The 25,339-nt window shown below is 41.1% G+C and overlaps 2 protein-coding genes across 7 annotated transcripts in view; one reads left to right on the top strand and one right to left on the bottom strand.

Annotated features, from left to right (window-relative positions):
• The window catches only part of siva1.S (SIVA1, apoptosis-inducing factor S homeolog), a 41,830-nt gene that overhangs the window by 9,688 nt on the left and 6,803 nt on the right, over window positions 1–25,339 (top strand). For 2 of the 4 annotated variants that reach the window (XM_041574032.1, XM_041574033.1), the window contains one exon: window positions 1,485–1,958. The exons of 1 other annotated variant lie outside the window; for it this stretch is intronic. In XM_041574032.1, coding sequence (XP_041429966.1) covers window positions 1,485–1,614 — 130 coding nt within the window. In that variant the 3' untranslated portion in view covers window positions 1,615–1,958. Of the gene's footprint in view, window positions 1–206; window positions 341–1,484; window positions 1,959–25,339 lie in introns of those variants that run through there. One more of the 4 variants, XM_041574031.1, reaches the window with a different exon arrangement.
• akt1.S (v-akt murine thymoma viral oncogene homolog 1 S homeolog) overlaps window positions 2,517–25,339 on the bottom strand; it is a 96,870-nt gene continuing 74,047 nt past the window's right edge. For 2 of the 3 annotated variants that reach the window (XM_018231923.2, XM_018231924.2), the window contains exons 11-14: window positions 13,784–13,998; window positions 11,833–11,920; window positions 9,138–9,240; window positions 2,517–4,796 (exon numbers count right to left, since the gene is read on the bottom strand). In XM_018231923.2, the coding sequence (XP_018087412.1) occupies window positions 4,717–4,796; window positions 9,138–9,240; window positions 11,833–11,920; window positions 13,784–13,998 (486 nt within the window). In that variant the 3' untranslated portion in view covers window positions 2,517–4,716. 3 annotated transcript variants of the gene reach the window in all.

Here is a 25,339-nt window from a genome sequence, read left to right as displayed (position 1 = left end):
GTCAGAGCAGGAAGAAGATGGCGACTGCGAACTCCGTGGACAGGACCTGCGCAGAGGGGTGAGTAAAAAGTTAGGGGCATTTGCCCAGGGGGACAGGTAGGCCAGGAGGGAGGGGGGGCAGCACAGGGGAGGGGGGGCAGCACAGGGGAGGGGTTTAGCGCCCTGGGAGTTTCCTTCTCCTTTAAGTGTTCATTTTGGGGGTATAGTTTTCCTTTTAAGCCTGAAAGACATGGAAGAAAAACTACCATTGGAATGGATTGGCTGGAAATACGGATATTTGGAGTGCGGGCCACCTTCATTGTATGTATTAAATTTATTGTATTAAATTAATTGACACATAAAATGACAGTTTGCAATATAAAGTGAGAACACCTGTAAAGTGAGCTTGCACATAAAAACTGTAGAGTTTGTGGATCTATAAAGCCAGTACCAAAGTCTCCACTTTATTCCCACAACACTTTCAAGATTTCATTTCAAGAGAAGTTCAAAAACAGTCACATTTGGGTAAAGCAGTTTTTATTTTATGCATCAAGAGGGGAAAACTGCATTGTGGTCAGTAAAAATGCTACTGCTTAAACATTAAAAAAGTAATGAGAGGGCTCTTGCAATTTGCCTGTTTGTGGTTTTAATCCATTGGGAGAGTTAAGATTTTTTTTTTTTAATTGTGTTCCCCTCTAAACTAATAGGAAAGAACGGCAGTAAATATTTATACAGAAAAAAAAAATAATGGAAACAAAAAACAGTCTAGGAGAAAACCTATAACCAGGTACATTCATGTGCAAAAAGACATAGGTCCAGAATGGTTTTATAAAAAATAATAAAAGTAACAATACAAAATGGGGAACATTACACTTGGAATAAAAAATAAACAAAACTATCTTCACTTATAACACCCATTACATTATGTATCAATCTTCATATTTTGGTAAAACACTTTTTTTTTTTTTTAATAACTTTTACCTGTATTATCACATCATTAAGTGCTGCCAGCAGTTTTGTTTCCCCCCCATGGTCCTTCAATATATAATAGAAATTACATTTCTGCCCTTTTTACCTTGAAACAACCCTGTCTACATTATCTATAGGGAAGATGTCAACGTATCCTTTAACAGGAGCCGGTGACAGGTCGGAAAAAAACGAAATTAGCGCCGTCATCCAGCGTTTAGAGCAGAGACGCATGCACTTTGTTTTTGTTGCACTTTCTCATTTGCTAACACAAGTCTGTACTAGTTCCTTTCCACAATCTAATCTCCTACAATTAAAAAAAGAAAACTCAGAATCGATGGATTTCAACTTCACGTTTCTCTGCTGCTTCATCGTTTCAGCGACCGTCTGTGAGATCGTTTGCAAGGAAATAATACGAGCATCAGTAGCTTTAGGAATGTTTCTTTTTGTTAAAAAGAAGTTGAACACAGCCTAAAATATATGTACAGATAAGTAATTACATTAAATGTCCAAATAAAAAAAGTTGGGGTTTTTTTTAGAGCCATTGGAACAATGACGGTTCTACACACAAGTGCTTTGGATTCGATCATGCTCCACTTTCAGGCAACAAACTTCTATCAACTTTCTATTTTTTCCCTCTTGTTTTTGTATTTTTTTTTTAAATTTTAAAAAAATGTTATTTAAAACAGCAATAAATATCATAGCATTGCGTTTCGAGCAGCTATTTGTCCCTCTGGATAACGCCATGGCTTTGAATGTCAGCGTCTTTATTGCTAATGGAGATATTGCAATCCCGTGTGCGCATCACAAATATGAGATACCTTGGTTAAAATTAGCCTGAAGCTGATTCTAATTTCAATTTGCTGAAATTAATTTGCATAATTCCCAGCACTTGGTCCAACTTTCAGATTGCCTTCTTCCCCTACAGCTTACTCACTATAACCTGGTGCATCAAGTCCCTAAAAATTGCCTATGGTATTAACCAGATTAAAGGAGAAACAAACCATTGATAAAAAAAAAACTCTACCCCCCTACCCTACATAGACCCCCTCCTCACCCCACAGCCTAGCTGCCCCCCCAGGCAAATGCCCCTAACTCTTTGCTTACCCCCTCGGTGCAGATTCTGTCCAGCGGAGTTCACAGGCGCCATCTTCAGCCGCTTCGGTAATCTTTGTAATGAGACTGCGCTTCGGCAATTTTCGTGAGTTTCGGCACAGTCGCGAAACACAAAATTGCTCCAACTGTGCATGCGCAGCTTCGCCGGTCTCATTCCAAAGATTACCGAAGAGAAGTAAATGGCGGGTGTGAACTCCACTGGACAGAATCTGCACCGAAGGGTAAGTAAAGAGTTCGGGGCATTTGCCTGGGGGGGGGGGCGTCTATGTAGGGTAGGGTTTTTTTATTAAGGGTTTGTTTCTCGTTTAAGCATGAGTCTGTCAATCACAATAACAAATCCACCGATTGCCATACAGTGGATAATGCCTTGCCCAGAATACCTTAGAAGTTCGGTGGCTCTGAGAACTTATCAACAGTTCTCTACAGTTATTTTGTTTTCAGCTGTCTGCTCAGTCATTGTATAAAGATGATGATCACTATAGCATGGAGGGACGGGATTTTTCCATGTTTTTATAACACAAGAAATTATAGCTATACTTGAGAAGTCCAAATTTCAGGGTCATGCAGCCCAGCCATGAGAAGATGCAGATACTACTGGTTGTGCCGCAAGCATGGAATCTGGTTTTATCAGTGGCCCATTCATTAATCATCTCATGTTACTGGTTGTAAGAGGGCAGTATTGAACGTGTGAGATTTCTAAGGTAAGATTTAGGGATGCGCCGAATCCAGGATTCGGGCGTTTTTAGCAGGATTCAACCAAATCCTTGTACCTGGTCAAACCAAATGCTTAAAATCATGTGACTTTTTAATCACACAACAAGGAAGTAAAAAATTGTTTAGCTGCATGTTGTCTTTCACCTTCGCCCTCGCTGATTTGCATATGCAAATTATTCGGTTCGGAATTTTGCTGAATCTTTCACAAAGGATTTAGGGCAGAGACACATGCAAAGATTCGGGGCGATTCAGTCGCCCGGCGACAAATCGCCTCTTCTTTGGGCGACTAATCTCCCCGAACTGCTTTCCCGCCAGCTGGAATCTAAATTAGCAGCGAGATGGCACTCGGAGCGATGTCGTCCAAAGTTTCCTCGTGAGACTTCGGAAAACGAATCACTTTGAGATCCTAGCCTGTGGGAAGGAAGTTCGGGGAGATTAGTCACCCGAAAAAGAGGCGATTTGTCGGGCGTGTGTCTTTGCCCTGAGGGGTTCGGCGGAATCCAAAATTGTGGATTTCGGTACATCCCTAGTAAGATTAGTAATCCGTAAGTAATGATGCACAGAAGAGTTCTTTCCATCCTACTGAATAACAGCATATACCTAAATACCTATCATGCCCTGGAAACGTATCCATAAATAATCAAAGAGAACTATTATCAATGCAACTTGTATTTGAACTTCATTTGGTGAGGTGGATGGAGGAGCAATGGCAGAATAACCCATTGTTTCTCCCGAGTACGCTGCTTTAAATGACATCTCTTAAAACTCCCTACATGTAACACACAACAAGCATTTTATTTTTCATTTCACTTTCAAGACCTCTCCTATAGTACATTAAACATCTTTAAGCGCTTGGAGCTGTCGTTCCAAAGAAGGACGGTTTCAGACTTCCGTTACGTTATGTGATTGAAGTGAAAAGATTTTAAGCACGAGAAACGATCCCACTATTCATAAAGACGTAGCATTATTCTTCCGAACCTCAGCTCTCCTCATTTTGTTTTTTGTTTCGGGAAACAGACAGTGAAGTAGGTCTGCAGTTTCCTTTCAGGTAGGGTTTCAACATTGTTTGAGAAGTTATTTAGACTCATGCTCTTCAATATGGATGGGGCGTGTTTGGTGGGGTGTCGAACAGGGGCGCTGAGAGTTGCAGTACAGACATCGCCTGAAAATAATGGCGGTATTAGATTTACCATTAGGGATTCTAGCTGTGGAGGTACTGGCAGCAAACCCAAAATCTCATCAAGCAGGGACTGGAGAAGAGATACACTCACTTTGCTAAGCCTGACTGATATGTATTGTCTTTCTACAGCAAGATAAGAACTCTTGTTTGATTATATACCTCACTGAGGCTATAAATGCTGGTCCTCTCGTTGGTTTGCCATTCAATGACATTTCACGGTTATAAAAAGTGACTAAAGTACTCAAAACATGTTCATTTTCTATTATTGCACTATCTACTATACCTTTTAATATTTCCTAACTACAATCCAATTGCCCACAGTTTGAATATTTAAATCTATGAAATAAGTTAAAAATAATTATAATAAAAAAAAAAAAAAAAAGCAAATGTTGCCGACGTTGTGGGATAACCGAAGATATTCATTTTTTTTGGAATTTATGATATGCTCACTCTTCATTTGTTCGGCTGATGAGCACATTCTCAGACTGCGTGGAATCATCCGCCACATGATATGACCGTTGCCGCGTGTATGTCCTGCGATACGTACGTGAGAAAGCTTTCAAGGGTTCAGATGTGTAATGAGAGAACTGGTTCACATACAGACTTCATTTTCAGACATTCTTTTAACTCCTTCTTTATGGTCATACAAACATAGTTTGTAACTCGTAGGCTATTGAAAGTACTGTACAAAGTCTGATGATCTTAGGTGCCCCAAAAATTGATGTCTGTGTTGCAATGGAAAAGAAACCGTTGCTGAAGAGCTAAGCATTTCCACTAGCAGAGTATGAAAACTGGGGGAAGTGCGGCCGCCTCTCGTTGTCTACAAATTCGAAATTGTCATCTGCAGAAAGAGAAAAGAAACCATGAATTTGGGTATATGATGATGCTTTACAGTGTACCGTATATACTCGAGTATAAGCCGAGTTTTTCAGCAGCCAAAATGTGCTGAAAAAGTGCACCTCGGCTTATACTCGGGTCTATGTACAGAATCACCCAAACCACGCTCATGAAATACTCCTGAAGGACAAGGAAACACTTCAACACAAGTTTTAAATATGTAAGAGTATCCCCTGCTGTACTGAATCGCTACCTTTATTTAACCAAAAACTGAATATTTTGACTGCAGTCTCATCTTATACCTTTATAAAAGAGTGCTCTGACGCAGGCGCCATTTTTTCCTTCCTTTCAAAAGAAGCTTCTGCGTATGAGCAATATTTCCTCCCTTGCTTGACATCCATTCCTTACGCTGTTCCTTCCATACACTTTGCCAAATGCTGCAGTATTATACGAAAAAGACGAGCCCGGAGAAGCAGGCAGGCACTCTTATCAGCACAGAAGAATGCAAAGAATCTAAGCGTCTCATGATCAGCGTGTCTTCCTGCTTTCAGCTGGTCTCCATAGTAACAATGTCACTCAGTTGCCATTGGTGCGGGCCGAAGGGAGGGCAGACATACTGAGAATTGAGCCTTTCCTGTGATGTTTGTGACGAGCCGGAAGAAGCAGGCAGGCACTCTTATCAGCACAGAAGAATGCAAAGAATTTAACCGTCTCACTCATCAGCGTGTGTCTTCCTGCTTTCAGCTTGTCTCCATAGTAACCATGTTTTTTCTAAATATATGGGATTAAACAGCTAAACGACTTCATGCAGAAGGGATTGTGCAGCACTGCACAGCACAGGTATGCCTGTCCAATGACTTAATATCTTTGATAGGCTTTCCTTGTCCTTTAATACTGTGCTGATAGGGGACTACAGTGTTCTCTCTCTCTCTCCAAATCACAAAGGTGTTTTCCCTCCATAAAATCTCCCTACCATCCATCCACTGCTTTTATATTGTTTACATGACAGCTGCGGCCTTAGTACGTACAGACATCACAACACAGTGTGTATTGGAATGCACCCTAGGCTTATACTCGAGTCAATAAGGTTTCCCAGTTTTTAGAGGTAAAATTAGGTACCTCGGCTTATACTCGGGTCGGCTTATACTCGAGTATATACGGTATGTCATTTATACAATGGCTTACAATAAATATTGTATACAGAAGCAACTAGTGATGGGTGAATTTGGGGAGAATTTGCCGCTGGAGAATAAATTTGCGAAATGGGCGCGAAAATTTGCCGGCGTCGTCCGTTTTTTTTTTGGACGCTGGCACATATTCGCCAAAAAAACGGACGCCGGCGTCAAAAAACTGACATTTTGTGAATTTCGCGCGATATGCGTGAAATTTTCGGCGAAGCGAAACAGCACAAATTCGCCCATTACGGTATTTGTTACCATCTTTAGTACGATATAAAAAATCCTTTATGCATAGACTCAAGGGGGGGAGCCTTCAACACATAAGTCGTCATTTTTTTTAACCATGGACCAGGAAATCAGAACATATAAAAATCCACATCTCGCAATATAATATTGTTCCTTAAACTGTTAGTACATTGCAAATTTAAATTGCGCATTGTCAATCTTAACTGCGCACTCTTAAGAAGTGCTTGAAGGTGTCGTAATCTTTTGGAGCAAACGTAACGACTTTTTCAGTAAGAAGTTTTATTACATTGACATACATACGCATTGGCGCAAACTATAAAATTCGCAAACGGTCTTCCACTGTCGGAAGTGGTCGCTAAACAGTTTCCGGGTTCGCTAAAGCTATATTAAATTCGCACAAAGCACAATTTGTTTGTGCAAAGGCATAGCTTTTCGCATTGCAAATTGTTTTTCCGTTACCGACTTTTATTACATACCCCCGGTTGTTTGTAGCTTTTTGCCGACATGTACGATTTTATGATTCCAGTTGGATTTTGCACATTAAGGGGCAGATTTATCAAGGGTTGAATTTCGAGTTGATGGGAGTTATCTTAAACTCCCATCTCCTCGAAATTTTAATAAAAAAAAGACCAAACGAAATTTATTAAAAAAAAAAATCGAATATTTTAACTTAAATAGGCTGTATTCGATCATTCCAATCTAATTGGGACCATATTTGATCAAATTCGATTCAACATTTTTCCCAAAAGAACTTAGATTTTTTAAAGTCCACCAAATGACTCCAAATTGATCCCCCATAGGCTAAAACAGCAATTTGGCAGGTTTTAGATGGAGAATATTCGATTTGAATTTGGACTATTCCCTAGTCGAAGTACACTAAAATTATCTCAAAATTCGAATTCAAAAATGTGGTTTTTCAATTCGACCCTAAGTCTGTTTCTGTCGTAAAAAAATCATTACTTATATTATAACTAATATTGAGTTGTATAATCAGTGTTTCTGAGAACTGCTGCACATCTGTGTTACATGGAGTCCGACAACTTCTGGCACCTGTTACATTCCACAATTCTTCTGCATTTCTTGATTTTGCCTCAGAAACAGCATTTTTGATGTCACCCCACAAGTTTTCTATTGGATTAAGGTCCAGGGATTGGGCTGGCCACTCCATAATGTCAATCTTGTTGGTCTGGAACCAAGATGTTGCTCGTTTATTGGTGTGTTTGGGGTCATTGTCTTGTTGCCCATTTCAAGGCCATTTTCCTCATAAGGCAACACGACCTCTTCAATATTTTGATGTATTGAAAATGATCCCTGGTATGAGATAAATAGGCCCAGTATGAGAAACATCCCCATATCATGATGCTTGAGCCAGCGGCTTCACACTGTACAGTGGCTTGAATTCAGTGTCTGGGGGTCAAATAAAATCTAACCTCTTCAGCACGTGTCTTTTTTTCAACAATGGGACTTTGCGGGGGCTTCTCGCCGATAGCTTGGCTTCACATAGACGTCTTCTAATTGTAACAGTATCACAGGCAACTTTACACCTTCTTTCATCTTCCTGGAGCCGATCATTGGCGGAGTCGTTGCCATTTTGGCTATTCTTCTATACCAGTGATCCCCAACCAGTAGCTCGCGAGCAACATGTTGCTCCCCAACCCCTTGGATGTTGCTCTCAGTGGCCTCAAATCAGGTGCTTATTTTTTAATTCCAGGCTTGGAGGCAAGTTTTGGTTGCATGAAAACCAGATGTACTGCCAACCAGAACCTCTTGTAGGCTGCCAGTCCACATAGAGGCTACCAATAGCCAATCACAGCCCTTATTTGGCACCACCCAGGAACATTTTTCATGTTTGTGTTGCTCCCCAACACTTTTTACATCTGAATGTTGCTCACGGGTGAAAAAGGTTGGGGACCCCTGTTCTATACATTCCAATGGTAGTTTTCCGTTTTCTTCCACGTCTTTCTGAATACAACTGTAACTGTTTTCTTTTAGAAATGTACCCTTCCATATTCTGTGATTTGATTTCCAGTTGCCACATAATGCAGCCAATTGCAGAGAGATTCTACTTCAGCCAAAATGGTCTCTTTTTAAATACCTGCACAAATTTTCCATAGGAAACCTAGGGACTGCTATTATTCTGAACATAACTGTATTATATATATAGTCATTTCCCTATGGGACCAGACTGTAAATTATATCCTTATAAACGGCGCATTCTGACATCAGAACGTGCCGTTTATAACAGGGGTCCCCGCCTAATTTGATGTAGATCGTCCGAATTTGGACGCCGGCAAACAGAATAGGATGCCGACCCCTCTCCCGACATTTCACACAAAATGTAGATTATAATGCATAATGTTCCCCCCTTCTGAAATTTATAAAGATATTAGAAGTCACCTCTGGGTTGTGTGACCTGTATAAAAGCTCTCAGCCTCGTGCTTTTATATGGTCACATTACTCCTCTGTGACATAATATCTTTATAAATTACAGTAGTACATTATCCACTATATATATTATACAGTATATTTGGCTACATTTTATATCACTGCAGCTTCCCAAGAGCCTTTAATTGTTGGGAAAAACATATACTTTTATGAAAATGGGGGATCTGAAGTAAAGAAACAATTGTGCAGAACTATATTTTAAGATATAAGTCATTAATTACTCCAGTTCTCTTTTTCTGACTTTTTCCATCCTCGTGGTATAATAAATCCCTAAAAATTTGTGGTTGTTTTTTTTTCCACTAAAAAGAAAATAACAGTTTTTTTTCGGGTTTTTGGCATTCGGAGTTTAGTAAATAATCCCCGTAGTCTGTTTTCAGTTACAGTTTACTTTCAAGTCATTATTCTTGAAAGAATTCTTGGAAATGTCTTGAAATCACTCTAATATTTTTCTAGAGTAAAGAATATGAAACGAATACCTTGGTCAGGTGGTGTGATGGTGATCATCTGCGCTGTGAATTCTTCATCAAAATACCTTGTGTCTGTTTCTGACGTTACTTGTGGCTTAAATGGGGGAACAAGCTGAAAAACAAACCGTCATTTCTGTGGATTTTGTATACGTGTCAGGAGAGCTTTTATGCCCTTGTAACTCAAACTAGAAAGACTTGGAACAATGTTTTATATGTTATATACAGGTATGGGACCTGTTATCCAGAATGCTCTGTACCTGGGGCTTTCTAGATAACAGATCCTTCCTAATTTGGATCTTCATACAGCCATCTCTCAGTAGGCGAGTTTAGCATAAGAAAGCATTTCTTTTACTATTTCAGTGTTTAAATTGTGTCCAATTGGTGTTTTAGAGCATTACAGATGAGGATGCGATGCTGTGTTGAAATGGTGTGCCATTCAGTTCAGTGGGTAAGTGCACAATGATACAAACATACAAGCAGTTTAAAAAAACATCAAGTGACTTATCCCCTCCCACCTAATTCAAAACACCCAATGGTCAATGGTCATTTCAAGTCCATCAGCGTCAATCCCGTCATCAAGGCATGGTATAGATTCTAGTATCGAATTACCGGAAGTGTTATCATCTCAGGGGTTGGAATGATCGCATATCGGAAATGACGTCATGCCAACCAGTCTCTGCTTAATACGGCGCCATCTTTCCAACCATCCGTCAAAATTGAACTATAGTTCTACGAGCGATGTCATGCCAACCAGGTTTCGGCTGACAGCACAACCAATGGGAGATTATTCACCAGGGTGAAGACAATTGTGAGCGCAGGTAATAATGTGCTTCATGTGATTTACAAAAACGTGCAGTGAAGAACTTATATTAGCTGAAAAAATACAAAATCATGTGTCAAAAAAATCATCATATTTTTTTTTGACACATGATTTTGTATTTTTTCAGCTAATATAAGTTCTTCACTGCACGTTTTTGTAAATCACATGAAGCACATTATTACCTGCGCTCACAATTGTCTTCACCCTGGTGAATAATCTCCCATTGGTTGTGCTGTCAGCCGAAACCTGGTTGGCATGACATCGCTCGTAGAACTATAGTTCAATTTTGACGGATGGTTGGAAAGATGGCGCCGTATTAAGCAGAGACTGGTTGGCATGACGTCATTTCCGATATGCGATCATTCCAACCCCTGAGATGATAACACTTCCGGTAATTCGATACTAGAATCTATACCATGCCTTGATGACGGGATTGACGCTGATGGACTTGAAATGACCATTGGGTGTTTTGAATTAGGTGGGAGGGGATAAGTCACTTGATGTTTTTTTAAACTGCTTGTATGTTTGTATCATTGTGCACTTACCCACTGAAGAAAGGAGCAGGTAGCTCCTGAAACGTCTGGGCCACATTCCGCACAAATAAAAATTTTGGAGGTGCCTTTTGGCACACCATTTCAACACAGCATCGCATCCTCATCTTTATTGCTACTTGGATATATCACGTCGGGTCACGTGACTGGAGGAGACGCTGAGCTGTTAAGTCACCACACATTGTAACCAAGTTTCGTGAGTGTAACAGTTTCTTTATTTTCTTTTAGAGCATTACAGCAGTCAACATTTACAGTACAGGTATGGGACCTGTTATCCAGAATGCTCGGGACCTGGGGTTTTCTGGATAACAGATCTTTCTGTAATTTGGGTCTTCATGCCTTAAGTCTACTAGAAATTCATTTAAACATGAAATAAACCCAATAGGCTGGTTTTGCTTCCAATAAGGATTAATTATATCTTAGTTGGGATCAAGTACAAGCTACTGTTTTATTATTACAGAGAAAAAGGAAATCATTTTTAAAAATTTGGATTATTTGGATAAAATGGAGTCTATGGGAGACGGCCATTCCGTAATTGGGAGCTTTCTGGATATCGGGTTTCTGGATAAGGGATCCTATACCTGTATTATCCATTCCTGGCTGCAATTTGTGACTTGGGCACACATAACAAATAATATTATAAAGTGATTTGAAAAATGTTCTTTTATAAAGAATATTATATTGTGAACAGAAATTTTACTAACTGTTCCCCTGTTTGCTTAAAGGAGAACTAAACCCTAAAAATGAATAGGGCTAAAAACACTGTATTTTATATACTGAATTTATTGCACGAGGCTAAAGTTTGAGCTTGTCAATAGCAGCAATGATCCAGGACTTCAAACTTGTCACAGGGGGTCACCATCTTGGAAAGTGTCTGTGACACTCACATGCTCAGTGGGCTCTGATTGGCTGTTGAGAAGCCAAGCTTAGGGGTCGTCACTAATTATCCAGCAGAAAATGAGCTTCCCTGGCTGTAATATAAGCTGATGCTACAGGGCTGATTATTAAATTCTGATGCTAATTGCACTGGTTTCTGTGCTGCCATGTAGTAATTATCTGTATTAATTACTAATCAGCCTTATATTGTGACATTTCTATTCTATGTGTACTGTATATTGTGAGTGGGTCCCTAAGCTCAGTAAGTGACAGCAGCACAGAGCATGTGCAGTGAATCAGCAGAAAAGAAGATGGGGAGCTACTGGGGCATCTTTGGAGACACAGATCTTTACTGCTAAAGGGCTGTGGTTGCCTTGGGCTGGTACAGAAGCCCAAAACTACTTCTTTAGTTTAACTTTCCTTGTCCTGTTAAAGAGTAAGTGTATTTCTTAATTACCTTCTTCTCATAAACATCTTGCCATACTATTCCAGCAAAAAATTTGTGTTGCATGATTTCTTTTGCATCGTCTGGCCCACCACCTAACCTGCACAGAATAAAGGGGACAATTGGTTAGGAGAATGCAGCTTGAGCACAGGGGCACAGGACAGGAATGGCACAAATAAGTTTCTACTCATTGTTAAAGCTTCTTTTTGGAATTGCATTTGAATTATAAAACAAGATGTTCTACATCAAGGACAGACAATGAATTTTTGCTTCTTGCTAAACAAGCGATTGTCCTGGGGCATGTGATTTAGTAAAAACTGGAGAACCACAGGTTGCAGATCCAGGCGGGACATCCCTTGCTGTAATGCTGCTGCTCTTTGGAACCACACAGCGACGGACCGATAAAAGCTGCCGGCAGACTGAGTAGGCAGTTTATTGGCCCGTGTGTGGGGCCATCCGACGGGCTTCCCCGATATCTGGCCGAAAGTCGGGCAGATGCTGATCGGGCAGGTTAAAAAATCCCGTTGGATCACAGCCGCATCTTTTCATTGATGCAGTCCCGCGATCCGACCGCCCGTATTCCCTCCATTCTGATCCAATCGTTGGGGCCTAGGGCCCACGATTGTATCAGCCCGATATTGCCCACTTCAATGTGAGCATATCGGGGAGAGGATCTGCTCGTTTGTCCCTGTGTATGACCAGCTTAAAGGGGTTGTTCACCTTCCAAACCCTTTTTTTTTTTTAATTCGGTTGTTTTTAGATTGTTCCCCAGAAATAAAGACTTTTTTCAATTACTTTCCGTTATTTATAGTTTACGGTTTATCCAAAATCTAAGTTTAAAGTTGAATGTTGGTGTCTCTGGTGTTTGAGTCTGGCAGCTCAGTAATTCAGGTTCAGACTCTCAACTGTTACAATTTTGCAACATTTAGTTGATCCATTTCTCAGCAGCATCTCTGGAGTATTAGCAACTATTGTATCAATTCTAACAGCTGCCTGTAATGACACTCGGATTCAGCAGGGACAAAGATAACAAATGTATCAACTAAATGTATCAATTTAGAACAGTTTACAGGGTCGGCGACCCCCCCCTCCCAGAGCTACTTCAGAAGGTGAAAAATGACACTTTGCACTTCAATATTAGAAAAACCGTCACACATAGAAAATAGAAAGTCATTGGAAAAAGTTATTATTTCTGGTGAACTATCTGAAAACCTAGTTATTGCTATTTAATCCACCCTCTTGCCTGTGTTTGCTCCCAAATGAGTGGCCACATGTTTTACTTACAATAGAACTCAATAACATTTACTGACCCAATATGGGTCATTGGATACGGGGCTTCATATTTTGGCCTCATCTACTTTGTAAAACCACACCAAAGGTTCAGCAGCCAAACTTTCAGGGTCAACACAAAAAATGATTTGAAGCATGAGGAAAAAACCAGCCAAAATAGAAGCAGGACCAACTTAATGAAGAACAATGTGCACGAATGTTACTAGAACATTAGGGGGCGCATTCATTAAGTTCGAGTGAAGGAATAGAAGAAAAAAAATTTCGAATTTCGAAGTGTTTTTTTGGCTACTTCAACCATCGAATGGGCTACTTCGACCTTTGACTACGAATCGAAGGATTCTAAGTAAAAATCGATAGTCGAAGTACTGTCTCTTTAAGAAAAAACTTCGACCCCTAGTTCGCCACCTAAAAGCTACCGAGCTCAATGTTAGCCTATGGGGAAGGTCCCCATGGGCTTGCCTAACTTTTTTTGGTCGAAGGGTAATCCTTTGATCGTTGGATTAAAATCCTTCAATCGAAGTATTTGCGCAAAATCCTTTAACTTCAATATTAGAAGTCGAAGGATTTTCATTCCCCAGTCGAATATTGAGGGTTAATTAACCCTCGATATTCGACCCTTGATGAATTTGCCCCTAGATGTGAAACATTTTACAGTCAGAATCTTCTCACAAACCTTTGCTTAGGGTCCTTCTTCAACAAACCAGACAGCAAAGACTTGGCTTCTGGCAATAAAGTGCGTGGGAATCTAATTTCTTCCATAAGAATAAGTTCAAACAATTTTTCATGGTCTTGATTGTAGAAAGGGAGGCGCCCGCACATCATCTCGTACATCACTACGCCCAAGCCCCACCAGTCTACAGCACGACCATAGTCATTATCTTCTAGCACCTGCAAAAAAGGCACACGGTCAGAGGATCAGGGTGTGTTGTCTACGCAGAATGGTTAAACACAATGTAACTTTTTAAAACAAAATCATTAGTGAAATTATGACGTAACTAAGAATAACTGTAATGTTCTTGTGTTGTATCACTGAAATTTAACCTCCTGTCTTCAAACTGCCATTTCTTGCTTGCTTAAAGGAAAACTATACCCACAACATGGGCGTAACTACCGCACCCCCGCAGGGCCCCCCCGGCAGATCGCGCGCTGCAGTCGGCTGGAGTCGGCTGCGGGCGCAGAAAAAAATCACACGGACGAGGGTGGGGGCAGGCCTGGCTGCATGGCCCGCACCAGGGCCCGCCCCAACCTAGTTCCGTTACTGACCCCCAAAATGAATACTTGAGCAACATATAGTTTAAATCAAATTAAGTGGCATATTAAAGAATCTTGTCATACCGATATATATATATTTAAGTAAATATTAACTGTTTACATCTCTTGCCTTGAACCACCATTTCGTGATGGTCTGTGTGCTGCCTCAGAGATCACCTGACCAGAAATACTGCAGCTCTAACTGTAACAGGAAGAAGTGTGGAAGCAAAAGACACAACTCTGTCTGTTAATTGTCTCATGTGACATAACATGTATGGTTTGTTTGGTATGTTTGTGTGCACCGTGAATCATACGATCCCAGGGGGCTGTACTTATTTTTAAAATGGCAGTGTTCTATTTATTCAATGGCACATACTACTAAAAAAGTATTTTATTATGAAAATGGTTTATTTACATGAAGCAGGGTTTTACATATGAGCTGTTTTATGCAATATCTTTTTATAGAGACCTACATTGTTTGAGGGGTATAGTTTTGCTATATTTAATCTGTAGAATGTTTTGCCATACCTGAGTAAAAAGCTCTAGAAGCTCTCTGTTTGTTTAGGATAGCAGCTGCAGTATTAGCTTGGTTTGACATCACTTCCTGCCCGAATCTCTCCCTGCTCACTTATAGCTCTGGGCTCAGATTACAGCAAAGGGGGGGGGAGGAGTAAACTGAGCATGCTCATGCCCGGGGCAAGGAGGTTCATGCTGAAAACAGGAAGTCTGATACAGAAGCCCATGAGTACACAATAGAAGGAAAGAAATGCAGTGTTTCTTTTGACAGGGGACTCAGAGCAGCATTAATTTGAGGGTTTACTGGTATATTTAGGTGGATCTTTCTGATACGGCTTCCTTAGTTTAACATTTCCTTCTCCTTTAAATGCATTTCTTCTTCATGCGGAGTAGTGTGGCCTGGTTGTGGTTTATAGTAGAAACTCCCCCCACCCCACATAGACCCCCTCCCTCCAGCCTAAGTGTTACCCTGGACAAATGCCCCTAACGTTTTTACCCCTCGGTGCAGATTAGGGCATTGGAGTTCACAGGCACCATCTTCAGCCGCTTCGGTAATCTTCGGAATGAGACCGGCGCTTTGCCAATTTTTGTGAGTTCTGGCGCATGCGCAGTTGTCATGAAACAGAAAATTGCTCCAACTGCGCATGCGCCGCCACATTCTGAAGATTACCGATGAGAAGAAGATGGCGCCCGTGAACTCCGATGCCTGAATCTGCACCGAGGGGAGAGTAAAAAGTGAGGGGCATTTGCCCAGGGTAACACAGGCTGGGGAGGAGGAGGGAGAGGGTCTATGTGGGGTGGGGGTAGGGTTTTTTTTTTTAAAATAAGGGCAGTGGCGTAACTAGATATTACTGGGCCCCACAGCAAATTATTTTTCAGGCCCCCCAAAATATTTAGCAGTTGACTTGTTTTACCAATATTTATTGAAACTGTACATGAATTAGGGCCTCATGGGCCCCTATAGCTCCTGGGCCCCCCTGCAGCCGCAGGGTCTGCTTCCTCTATAGTTACGCCCCTGAATAAGGGGTTTGTTTCTCCTTTAACCCACTGTCTAAATATTCTTCTGCTTAGAACTAATAGAAACAGAAAGCACCATGTATCTCTTTATTACACTGGCAAATTGAATGTCCCAGGCCAGCGCTACATAGGTGGTAATTTAGTGTCATGACCCTAAGCTTAATAGCACCTTAATATTACACATAAGTCAATGTCTGTCCATTTATATGTTCTTTCAGCTGCTAAGTGTTTGTGGGAGTTGTAGTTCAGAGCAGGTGGCTGACCTAGGCAATAGGAGGCTTTGATTTAGTGCAAAGATGGCACACGCAAGAACAGGAGGAGGTTAACAAGTCTTTCTTTATGGCCCTCTAAATCTCATCTTGCTACTGTTGTCGCTGTTAATTTGAGACGTTTCTATATTCCATATGGCACTTTATATCTTTCCACATGTTCCTGCTGTACTGCCCGTCTGTACCGATAAGAGCTAGAAAGCATTACGGCCCATTAATTCTATTACAAGATTGTTAATGGCTCCTAAATTCACGTTACTGTACTAAACGCGCCTAATGATCACGAGGTCTGTTCGTTATCGTTATTCTCATTCACCGGAACATCTCATGAATGGATCCCTTGATAAATTCTAACTAGGGACGTGGCTGAATTACAGCAACCGCTTAATGCAAAGAAAAGAAAATCGTATTTAATAAATGGAAGACCCTCGCCCGTTTTGTTTTGCTCCCTACGCATGTTAACATTTTCAAAGGAAAAGAAAGAAGGCATAAGGCCTGCTTTTAAAACCAAGAAGCTGCCAGGTATTAGATTACCCCACACAGGTCTATTTACAGCATCTCCAGCAGGATGATTCACACCAAACGACAGCTGGTTCTACAGCTGCCCCATATATGTAGAAGAGCAACACAGCTGCCGGCCTGCTAGGATTCCAGGAGCCAAACTCATCCTTTATCAGTAAGGTACAGTTCAGACGAGTCTTGTGACGCATTCTCTGACAAAGTCACTTACCAGACATATAAACCAGTGCCTTATACAGTTTTTTATTTGCCGGCTGTTTGGTTCTATTGTGTATCATGATGCTGGGCCGGGAGTTTGATCCTGCACAATGAATACAGTGTGCATTATAGGGTTTTTTATTATTATTAGAATTTATTTATATAGTGTCAGCATATTTTGCAGTGCTGTAAAGTAAATGTGATTATACAACTAAATCAGATGAATAAAATACATAGAACATATGGAGATACATACATCACAACCGATACCAGTACAAAAGGTGAGGAAGGCACTGTGCAAAAGAGCTTACAATCTAAAGGTAAGGGGATAAGACACAAGGTGTGGGAGTGGGCAAGATCAGAATTAAGTGAGTGATGTAGTACTGTATGTGGTGTTGCGTTTGGTATTTAAGCAGAGTGAGGGTAGGTTTCTTTAAATAAATGCGTTTTAAGAAATCTTTGGAAGGCAGAAAGGTGGGGAGAATGTCGGACAGACCGTGGGAGAGAATTCCAGAGGAGGGGTGGTGCCCTTACAAAGTCTTGAATGTGAGCATGTGAGGAGATAATGGGAGAAGAGTTGAGGAGCAGGTCAGTAGAGGAGCACAGTAAGCAGTTGAGTGAGTATATAGAGATGAGTTCAGAGATGTAGGGTGGGGAAGAGTTATGAAGTGCTTTGAATGTCAGGGTCATTCATTTGAATGTTATTCTGCTAGCGGAAGCCAGTGCAGGGATTGACAGAGTGCCATGGAAGAGGAGGAGCAGTTGCTGAGGTGTATGAGCTTCGCAGCAGTGTTCATTATGGACTGGAGAGGTGACAGTCTCTGGCGGGGCAGGCCAATTAAAAGAGAGTTACAGTAATCTAGACGTGATATGATGAGAGAGTGAATAAGAATCTTGGCAGCATCTTGGGTGATAAATGATCACATTTTGGATATGTTCCTAAGGTAGAAGTGACATGATTTAATAAGTGACTGGATATGAGGAGTGAAGGACAGGGCAGAATCTAGGATAATCCCAAGGCAGGCCCGGACTGGCAATCTGTGGGTTCTGGCAAATTCCAGAGGAGCTGCTATAAGGTGCCGTAGAAAGTCAGTATTTAATCGGCTGGTGGGGACTGTTTGGGCCTCTGTGTACCTGGAATGCCAGGGCCTATTTTAATTCTCAGTCCAGACCTGCCCCAAGGCACCGGGCCTGGGGAGATGGAGTGATAGTTGAATTGTTAACTATGATAGATACTTCCGGGATGTTACTGGTATTAGTTGAAGGAAATTTCCATTTTAGAGAGGTTTAATTTAAGGTAGCGTTGTGACATCCAATTAGAGATAGCGGACAGGCAGGAGGAGTTAGCTTTATATACAAGCGCAGTTATTGACTGGGCGCTAAACAAGACTAGAGTCAGATGGGCTGCCTTCTCACAGCATTTGATCACTCTGGGAAAGTTGCCCAAACAGACCCCTATGGAGCCAGACACACGAGTGGCTGAGATACCGATCCAAGAATCGGACTAGTCCCAACAATATTCGGCAGTAAATAAAGACCCCAACCTGAAGATTTGATTATGAACTATCAATCACACTGAACCCATCCTGTGACAACACTGGGGACATCCCACAGGCTAATCTGCTAGTCCAGAGAAAGCAGAAGGATGGGGAATGTAAAACCACTCATAGAAAAGCCAAGCCCTCCTCTAACGCAAGTAGTATAGGGAGAACCAGAGCACTTGTGAATGATCCCTACTATCTTTAGATGCTGATCCCCAATACTATTATTCACTTTAATATTCTCAAATAATAATAATTTTTACTTTTTTTTTTAATCTTAATCTTATTTCTCAGTCTTCCCAACCATGTGTCCAATGCTTTTCAAGTAGTCATTAATCAAGTCATCATGACCTACAGTATCTCACATATATCTGGAACTTCCTAGGGTCAGGCACTTTACATAGTTACATAGTTAAATCGGGTTGAAAAAAAGACATAGTTAAAAGTCCATCAAGTTCAACCCCTTCAAATGAAAACCCAGCATCCATACACACACACTCCTTCATACCTTCACATAAATTCTATATACCCATATCTATACTAACTACAGAGTTTAGTATCCCAATAGCCTTTGATATTATCCCTCTTAAGTCCCTCTTATAGTCATTAACTGAATCAGCATCACAACATCACCCGGCAGTGCATTCCCCAACCTCACTGTCCTGACTGTGAAAATCGTTTGTTTGATTAGGCTTGTGGAAGTTCATGTTTATGTTTAGTATACAACATACAGCATTTCTAGCCTTATTCTATTTTAGACTGTACTTCCCCTTTAAATCTCAGCCAAGTGTTTTCCAGTTGTGCAAAAGCATCTTGGTGGGCATTGTGTGTTGCCTGGCAGCTAGAGAAATCTGTTCCCTTTGAACATTTACAATTAGGCAAGTGAACTCATTACGTATAAAAGGGTATGTACTATGCTTGGGTTTTCCTTGAAGTTCCAAGTGGTTTGTGACATGCAGTAACGGGGATGCCGCCAGAAATTATACCGAGTTCACTACAAAGAACGGTTTGTCCCGTTGGTACAGAAGGAAGAGCTGGTTCATTGTAATTGGAAATGTGTTGTCTATTAAAGAGACGGGATCATTGAGAAGTACAGATGGCCTCCAGAACTAGCCTGAGGAGCAGCGTAGTATGTGTAGCGAGGGCCTTCCTAGAAAAGCCACGGAACAGCCTGGACCTTGTGTAACCGGCCATTTATCCCATGGTGGGGGGGTGGACAAGCACTGCTCATAAATTCCCTGGAATCAAGATAAGGCATCAACCTATTTTCATTGGCTCTTTCTACACTGGCTCATTTTGGGGGTAATACAGCCAATGATGAAATATTTTGTCACACCTATAAATAGCTCCATTGCTACACTGCACTGCCTACAGTTAGAATGAACAGGAGCCAACAGAGAAACTGAAGAGTCTTCACATCCGGGTCACATGACCTCTCGTACTAATGGCGGGTGTTAAAGGGCATGTAAAGGCAAAAAAATAAAATCCCATTTTTTACTTTCCTTAATGAAAAAGAAATCCATCTCCAATATACTTTAATTAAAAACTGCGTACCGTTTTTATAATAAACCTGACTGTATGCAGTGAAATTCCCCCTCCGTTTTATTTGCTCTGACTGCTGCGGATAGGAAACGTTAGACAGTCCCTAACTGCTCTGCAGGAAAACTGATCATACTTTCAAACAGCAAGGGGGAGCCCCCCACCTTACTTCTCAGCAGGGATGGGCGAATTTGACCTGTTTCGCTTCGCCAAAAATTCGCCGCCGGCGAAATGTCGCAGACGCCCATTAAAGTCTATGGGCGTCCAAAAAAATATATTTGCGCGGCGAAATTATTTTGTCGCACGTCTTTTTTTTTTGTCGCACGTCTCCATACAAGTCTATGGGCGTAATTTTTTCGGCAAAACGAGGCGAAAAAATTCGCCCATCCCTACTTCTCAGAACTCAAGCAGCTTTGTTTGTTTCCCAATAAAGCAGCCGGCGACTGTGTAAGTCTGCATATTCTGATTATTAATCAGTCTTGCTGTATCAGCTTCTATGGCAGATATTATTTGACTTGTGCTGTTCTGATAATTTATGACGATCCCTAAGCTTAACCTCCCAACTGAAGTCCAGACCACACTGAGCATGTGCACAGTCTTGGTCTTGCAAAGATGTATTACAAAGTTACAAGATGGTGACCCCCTGTGGCCAACTTTAAAAGCATAAATCATTTGTTTGATTAGGCTTGTGGTGCAGTAAGTTCATGTTTATGTTTAGTATACAAAATACAGCATTTTTAGCATTATTCTATTTTAGACTATAATTCCCCTTTAATAAACTGTACTAGACGCAATTTCATTAGACCCCTGAATAATCTGTTTAACTATTCTTCCAAACAAAACCTTTTCCTACTTCCTAGGCCCCACATCTTCCTTTCTCTGGCCCTGACAATTTCTTTTTAGTCTCCGGTTCTTTTTGTGCCTCGGGGTTTCATTGTTCCAGGAAGATTCTGCGTAACCTGGGAGTGATATAGGAAATCATATTCTAATGCTGCCTTCTTGTTTAATATGATTAAATGTGGCTTGTGGTCGGCCCACTCTCCCCAGCAGCACACGTTTATTATTCATGGTCCATAATCAAATGCTCTTCTGGAAGTAATGGAAACCATTGCTTTGTGCTTTCCTCGGCTCAATACATCAATCCAACAGGCTGCGAAAAATGGCAACAACGAAAAATATTCACCAACAACCCAGAACAAAATCGTCCCAGGTCCTGTATTTCAACAAAGTGACATTAACATGGAGACCCATCAAGGATGCTCCAAATGTATAACCAGCAATACGTGGGGAAGTAGAGCAGTTACATTTTATGGGTCGTCCCAACATTTTGGAAATAAAAAGAGGGACAAAAAAAAGAGGGTTTTTTTGACCACGCCCATGTTGTGGCCACACCCCCAAATTACCATGTTCATTTTACAAATTTCGGCAGGTTATGAGAGTTTGAACATATTTCTGTGGCTTTTTACAGTTATTACAGTTTTGCTAATGAAGGTGAATTGCCCTTTAAGCTGTGAGTAACTTCTCCCAAGGGACCTGTTATCTTATATTGTTACAATTACTTATTTGCTTATCTCAAAATTGTTACAAAAGTATTTTCTCTCCTGCTGTGGCTGTTCTGGGCTCTCTGCCAAAAGCCAATTAAGTTAGAAACGTTGTTTATTTTTCCAGTACAACCGTGACTTTCCAGTACAAACGAGGGATTGCGGGTTGAGCTATCAAAAGAGGGACTATCCCTCTAAAAACGGGACAGTTGGGAGGTATTAAAGTTTCAGATATAAAACGTCTAATTTTTAAAAGGGTTATGCTGGTATTAAAGAGCTGTAACTATCACAAACATACTGTAACGTGGTGCAGTGATAAAACCTGACTTTCCACAATTAATATTCATTTGAGCATATGGGCACTGGCCAATCATCATCCTTTATTTGTATTCACTTATTGATTAAAGGAGAAGCAGCTGCAACTACAACTGAGCTACAACTCAGGGTGTGAATGTTGTTTTATGCAGATAGGAAAGAAATACAAAAACAACTTTTATACACTTTCAAATCCACAACAGACCCCTTTGGGGGGGGGGGGGTTCCAATATCGAGTTCTAAAGAGCAGAGCCCTCCATTGTAAATGTGGGCAAACCCTGTAGGGACACAGTGCCGACACTATATAAATACTGTATCATAATAAAAGGGTTTCTAACACACGAGGTGCATTCCAATATGTGAGACTTGGAACTTCTAAATGTCAAAGCATTAGATATTGGACGTAGTCCCTGTGCAGAGGCAGATCAGTGTCTTTTATGATGTTTGGTTACAATAACAGACAATTTCTGTGTAGCAAAGTCATATGCTAAACATGGCTGATCATCAATCCACGCAGCTCCCGACAGCTGTACAATGGAATTTACAAGAGAGGGCACAACAGCTGTAGTCACTATTATCACTGATACATCAAAGCAGACACATCCCCAGCACTGGCTCTCGTGCACCAGATTCCAACCAGAACAAAAAAAAACAAGCAACAACTGCATTATACTACATTCACGTTACAGAGCAGCCCATGAATTAAAGGAGAAGGAAAGCCTTCTTCCACTTACACTAATAATCTCCTCATCCCCGAAGAAGAGGAGATTTGTCGCCGGACGACTAATCTCCCTAAATTGCTGCGGGTGTCTCTGCCCTAAGAACAGCACACAATTACTTCGCATGGCCAGTGGCGTAACTAGATATTAATGGGCCCCACAGCAAAATATTTTTCAGGCCCCCAAAATGTTTAGAGGTTCACTTGTTTCTCCAATATTTATTGAAATTGTATATGAATTAGGGCCTCATGGGGCCCCTATACCTCCTGGGCTCCCCTGCAGCCGCAGGGTCTGCTTCCTCTATAGTTACGCCCCTGCGCATGGCCACGAATGCCTGTAGCAATGCTGCGGCCACACAAGGGAAGTGAATTTCGGCACTCACTCCGGAATGCAGCAAGGATTTCAGAATTAACCAACAATACGAACTATGATTTGCTCTTGTGAGAAGCAATCTCTGTTTTTAGGCTGTGCACATGGAGGGGTGGGCATGAGTTAAAAGACTAAATTGCAGAGATCCTAAGCAATAATACCCCAATCTGGCTGCCTACAAATCTGCAAGTAATTTAAAGGAATCCTGTCATCAGAAAACATGTTTTTTTCAAAACGCATCAGTTAATAGTGCTGCTCCAGCAGAATTCTGCACTGAAATCCATTTCTCAAAAGAGCAAACAGATTTTTTTATATTCGATATTGAAATCTGACATGGGGCTAGACATTTTGTCAATTTCCCAGCTGCCCCTGGTCATGTGACTTGTGCCTGCACTTTAGGAAAGAAATGCTTTCTGGCAGGCTGCTGTTTTTCCTTCTCAATGTAACTGAATGTGTCTCAGTGAGACATGGGTTTTTACTATTGAGTGTTGTTCTTAGATCTACCAGGCAGCTGTTGTCTTGTGTTAGGGAGCTGCTATCTGGTTACCTTCCTATTGTTCTTTTGTTTGGCTGCTGGGGGGAAAAGGGAGGGAAGGGGGTGATATCACTCCAACTTGCAGTACAGCAGTAAAGAGTGATTGAGGTTTATCAGAGCACAAGTCATATGACTTGGGGCAGCTGGGAAATTGACAATATGTCTAACTCCCACTTCAGATTTCAAAATTGAATATAAAAAAATCAGTTTGCTCTTTTGAGAAATGGATTTCAATGCAGAATTCTGCTGGAGAAGCACTATTAACTGATTCATTTTGAAAAAAATTTTTTTTCCCATGACAGTATCCCTTTAATGCTCAAATGACAATAATGCAAAGTGAGCTGCTTGACTCATAGGAAACCTATACAAATGGGATCCCTCTCCACTGACTCTAGTGTATCTTGGCCCATTACAAGTCACCAGTTTTACCTCCCTGCCCCCCAATGACGCACTGCTGGAATCAGCCCACCAAACAACACAGATGTTTGCAGTTTGGGGTTTATTATAAACTGTCATATCAAGCTTGAACAAAATGGGTTAAACTTTGTACAGCATGTCTGGAAAAATGCCAGAATTCGCATCTGGAACCAACCTATATGAGATTTGTATGTGTGATTTAATACAGCAACCAAACCGCAAATACCTACGTCCACATTCCTAACTTGCTATTATGGGGTTCATAGGGGGTCATTTATTAAAGGGAACCCAAATAGATTCCTTTTAAACATCTGTTGCATTTGTCTGCAACACAAATCAAGACAACGGTCTGTTTTTTTTGCGGCCTGTGGAAAAGACAGAATTCTCGGCAAAGGTAATGGGAGGTGGCAGTGCAGCCAAATGAAAAGGTTGGGTGGGCTGAAAGTGGTCAGAATTATTGGCAGATCTGGTTGCATTTGGGCAAATTGAAATATGGCAAACAAAGTGCCTTTCTTTCACCTGTAAATCTGCTGAGATCTGAGATGGGCACATGTAAGTGGTATAGGAGGACTGGGAGCAGTAGGGAAGCTGTACCTGAGAACAAGTACAGCAGCCCGTGAACTATAATATCCATTACAAGAATCGTTTCTCTTGCAGCTTAAGACCAGACCATCAGTTACCCAGTCACTGACTTAAAGGGATACAGTCATGGGAAAAATGTTTTGTTTTTTTCCAAAATGAATCAGTTAATAGTGCTGCTCCAGCAGAATTCTGCATTTAAATCCGTTTCTCAAAAGAGCAAACAGATTTTTTTTAGATTTCTTTTTGAAATCTGATATATTGTCAGTTTCCCAGCTGCCCCCAATCATGTGACTTGTGCTCTGATAAACTTCATTCACTCTTTACTGCAAGTTGGATATCATACCCTCCCTTTCCTCCCAAGCAGCCTAACAACAGAACAATGGAAATGTAACCAGATAACACAAGATAACAGCTGCCTGGTAGATATAAGAACAGCACTCAATAGTAAAATCCAGGTCCCACTGAGACACATTCAGTTACACCGAGTAGGAGAAACAACAGCCTGCCAGAAAACAGTTCCATCCTAAAGTGCTGGCTCTTTCTGAAAGCACATGACCAGGCAAAATGACCTGAGATGCACCTACACACCAATATTACAACTAAAAAAAAAAATACACTTGCTGGTTCAGGGATGGCATTTTATAAGAGTGAATTATTTGCAGTGTAAACAGTGTAATTTAGAAATAAAAACGACATCATAAAAATCATGACAAAATCTTTGGGGCAGAGACACACGTGGAGATTCAGGGAGATTAGTCGCCTGGCGACAAATCACCTCTTCGGGCGACTAAACCACCGGCGGGATGGCACTCGGAGCGCTTCGCTATCCGAAGTCGCCTGAAGTTTCCTCATGAGACAAAATGGGGCCACTTCATAAAAAGTGCTCCAAGTGCCATCCTGC

The sequence above is a fragment of the Xenopus laevis genome, chromosome 8S, assembly GCF_017654675.1.
Source record: "Xenopus laevis strain J_2021 chromosome 8S, Xenopus_laevis_v10.1, whole genome shotgun sequence".
NCBI classification, from domain to species: Eukaryota; Metazoa; Chordata; class Amphibia; order Anura; family Pipidae; genus Xenopus; species Xenopus laevis.
Note: the sequence above shows the minus strand (reverse complement) of the source record. Positions and strands in the feature narration are given on the sequence as shown.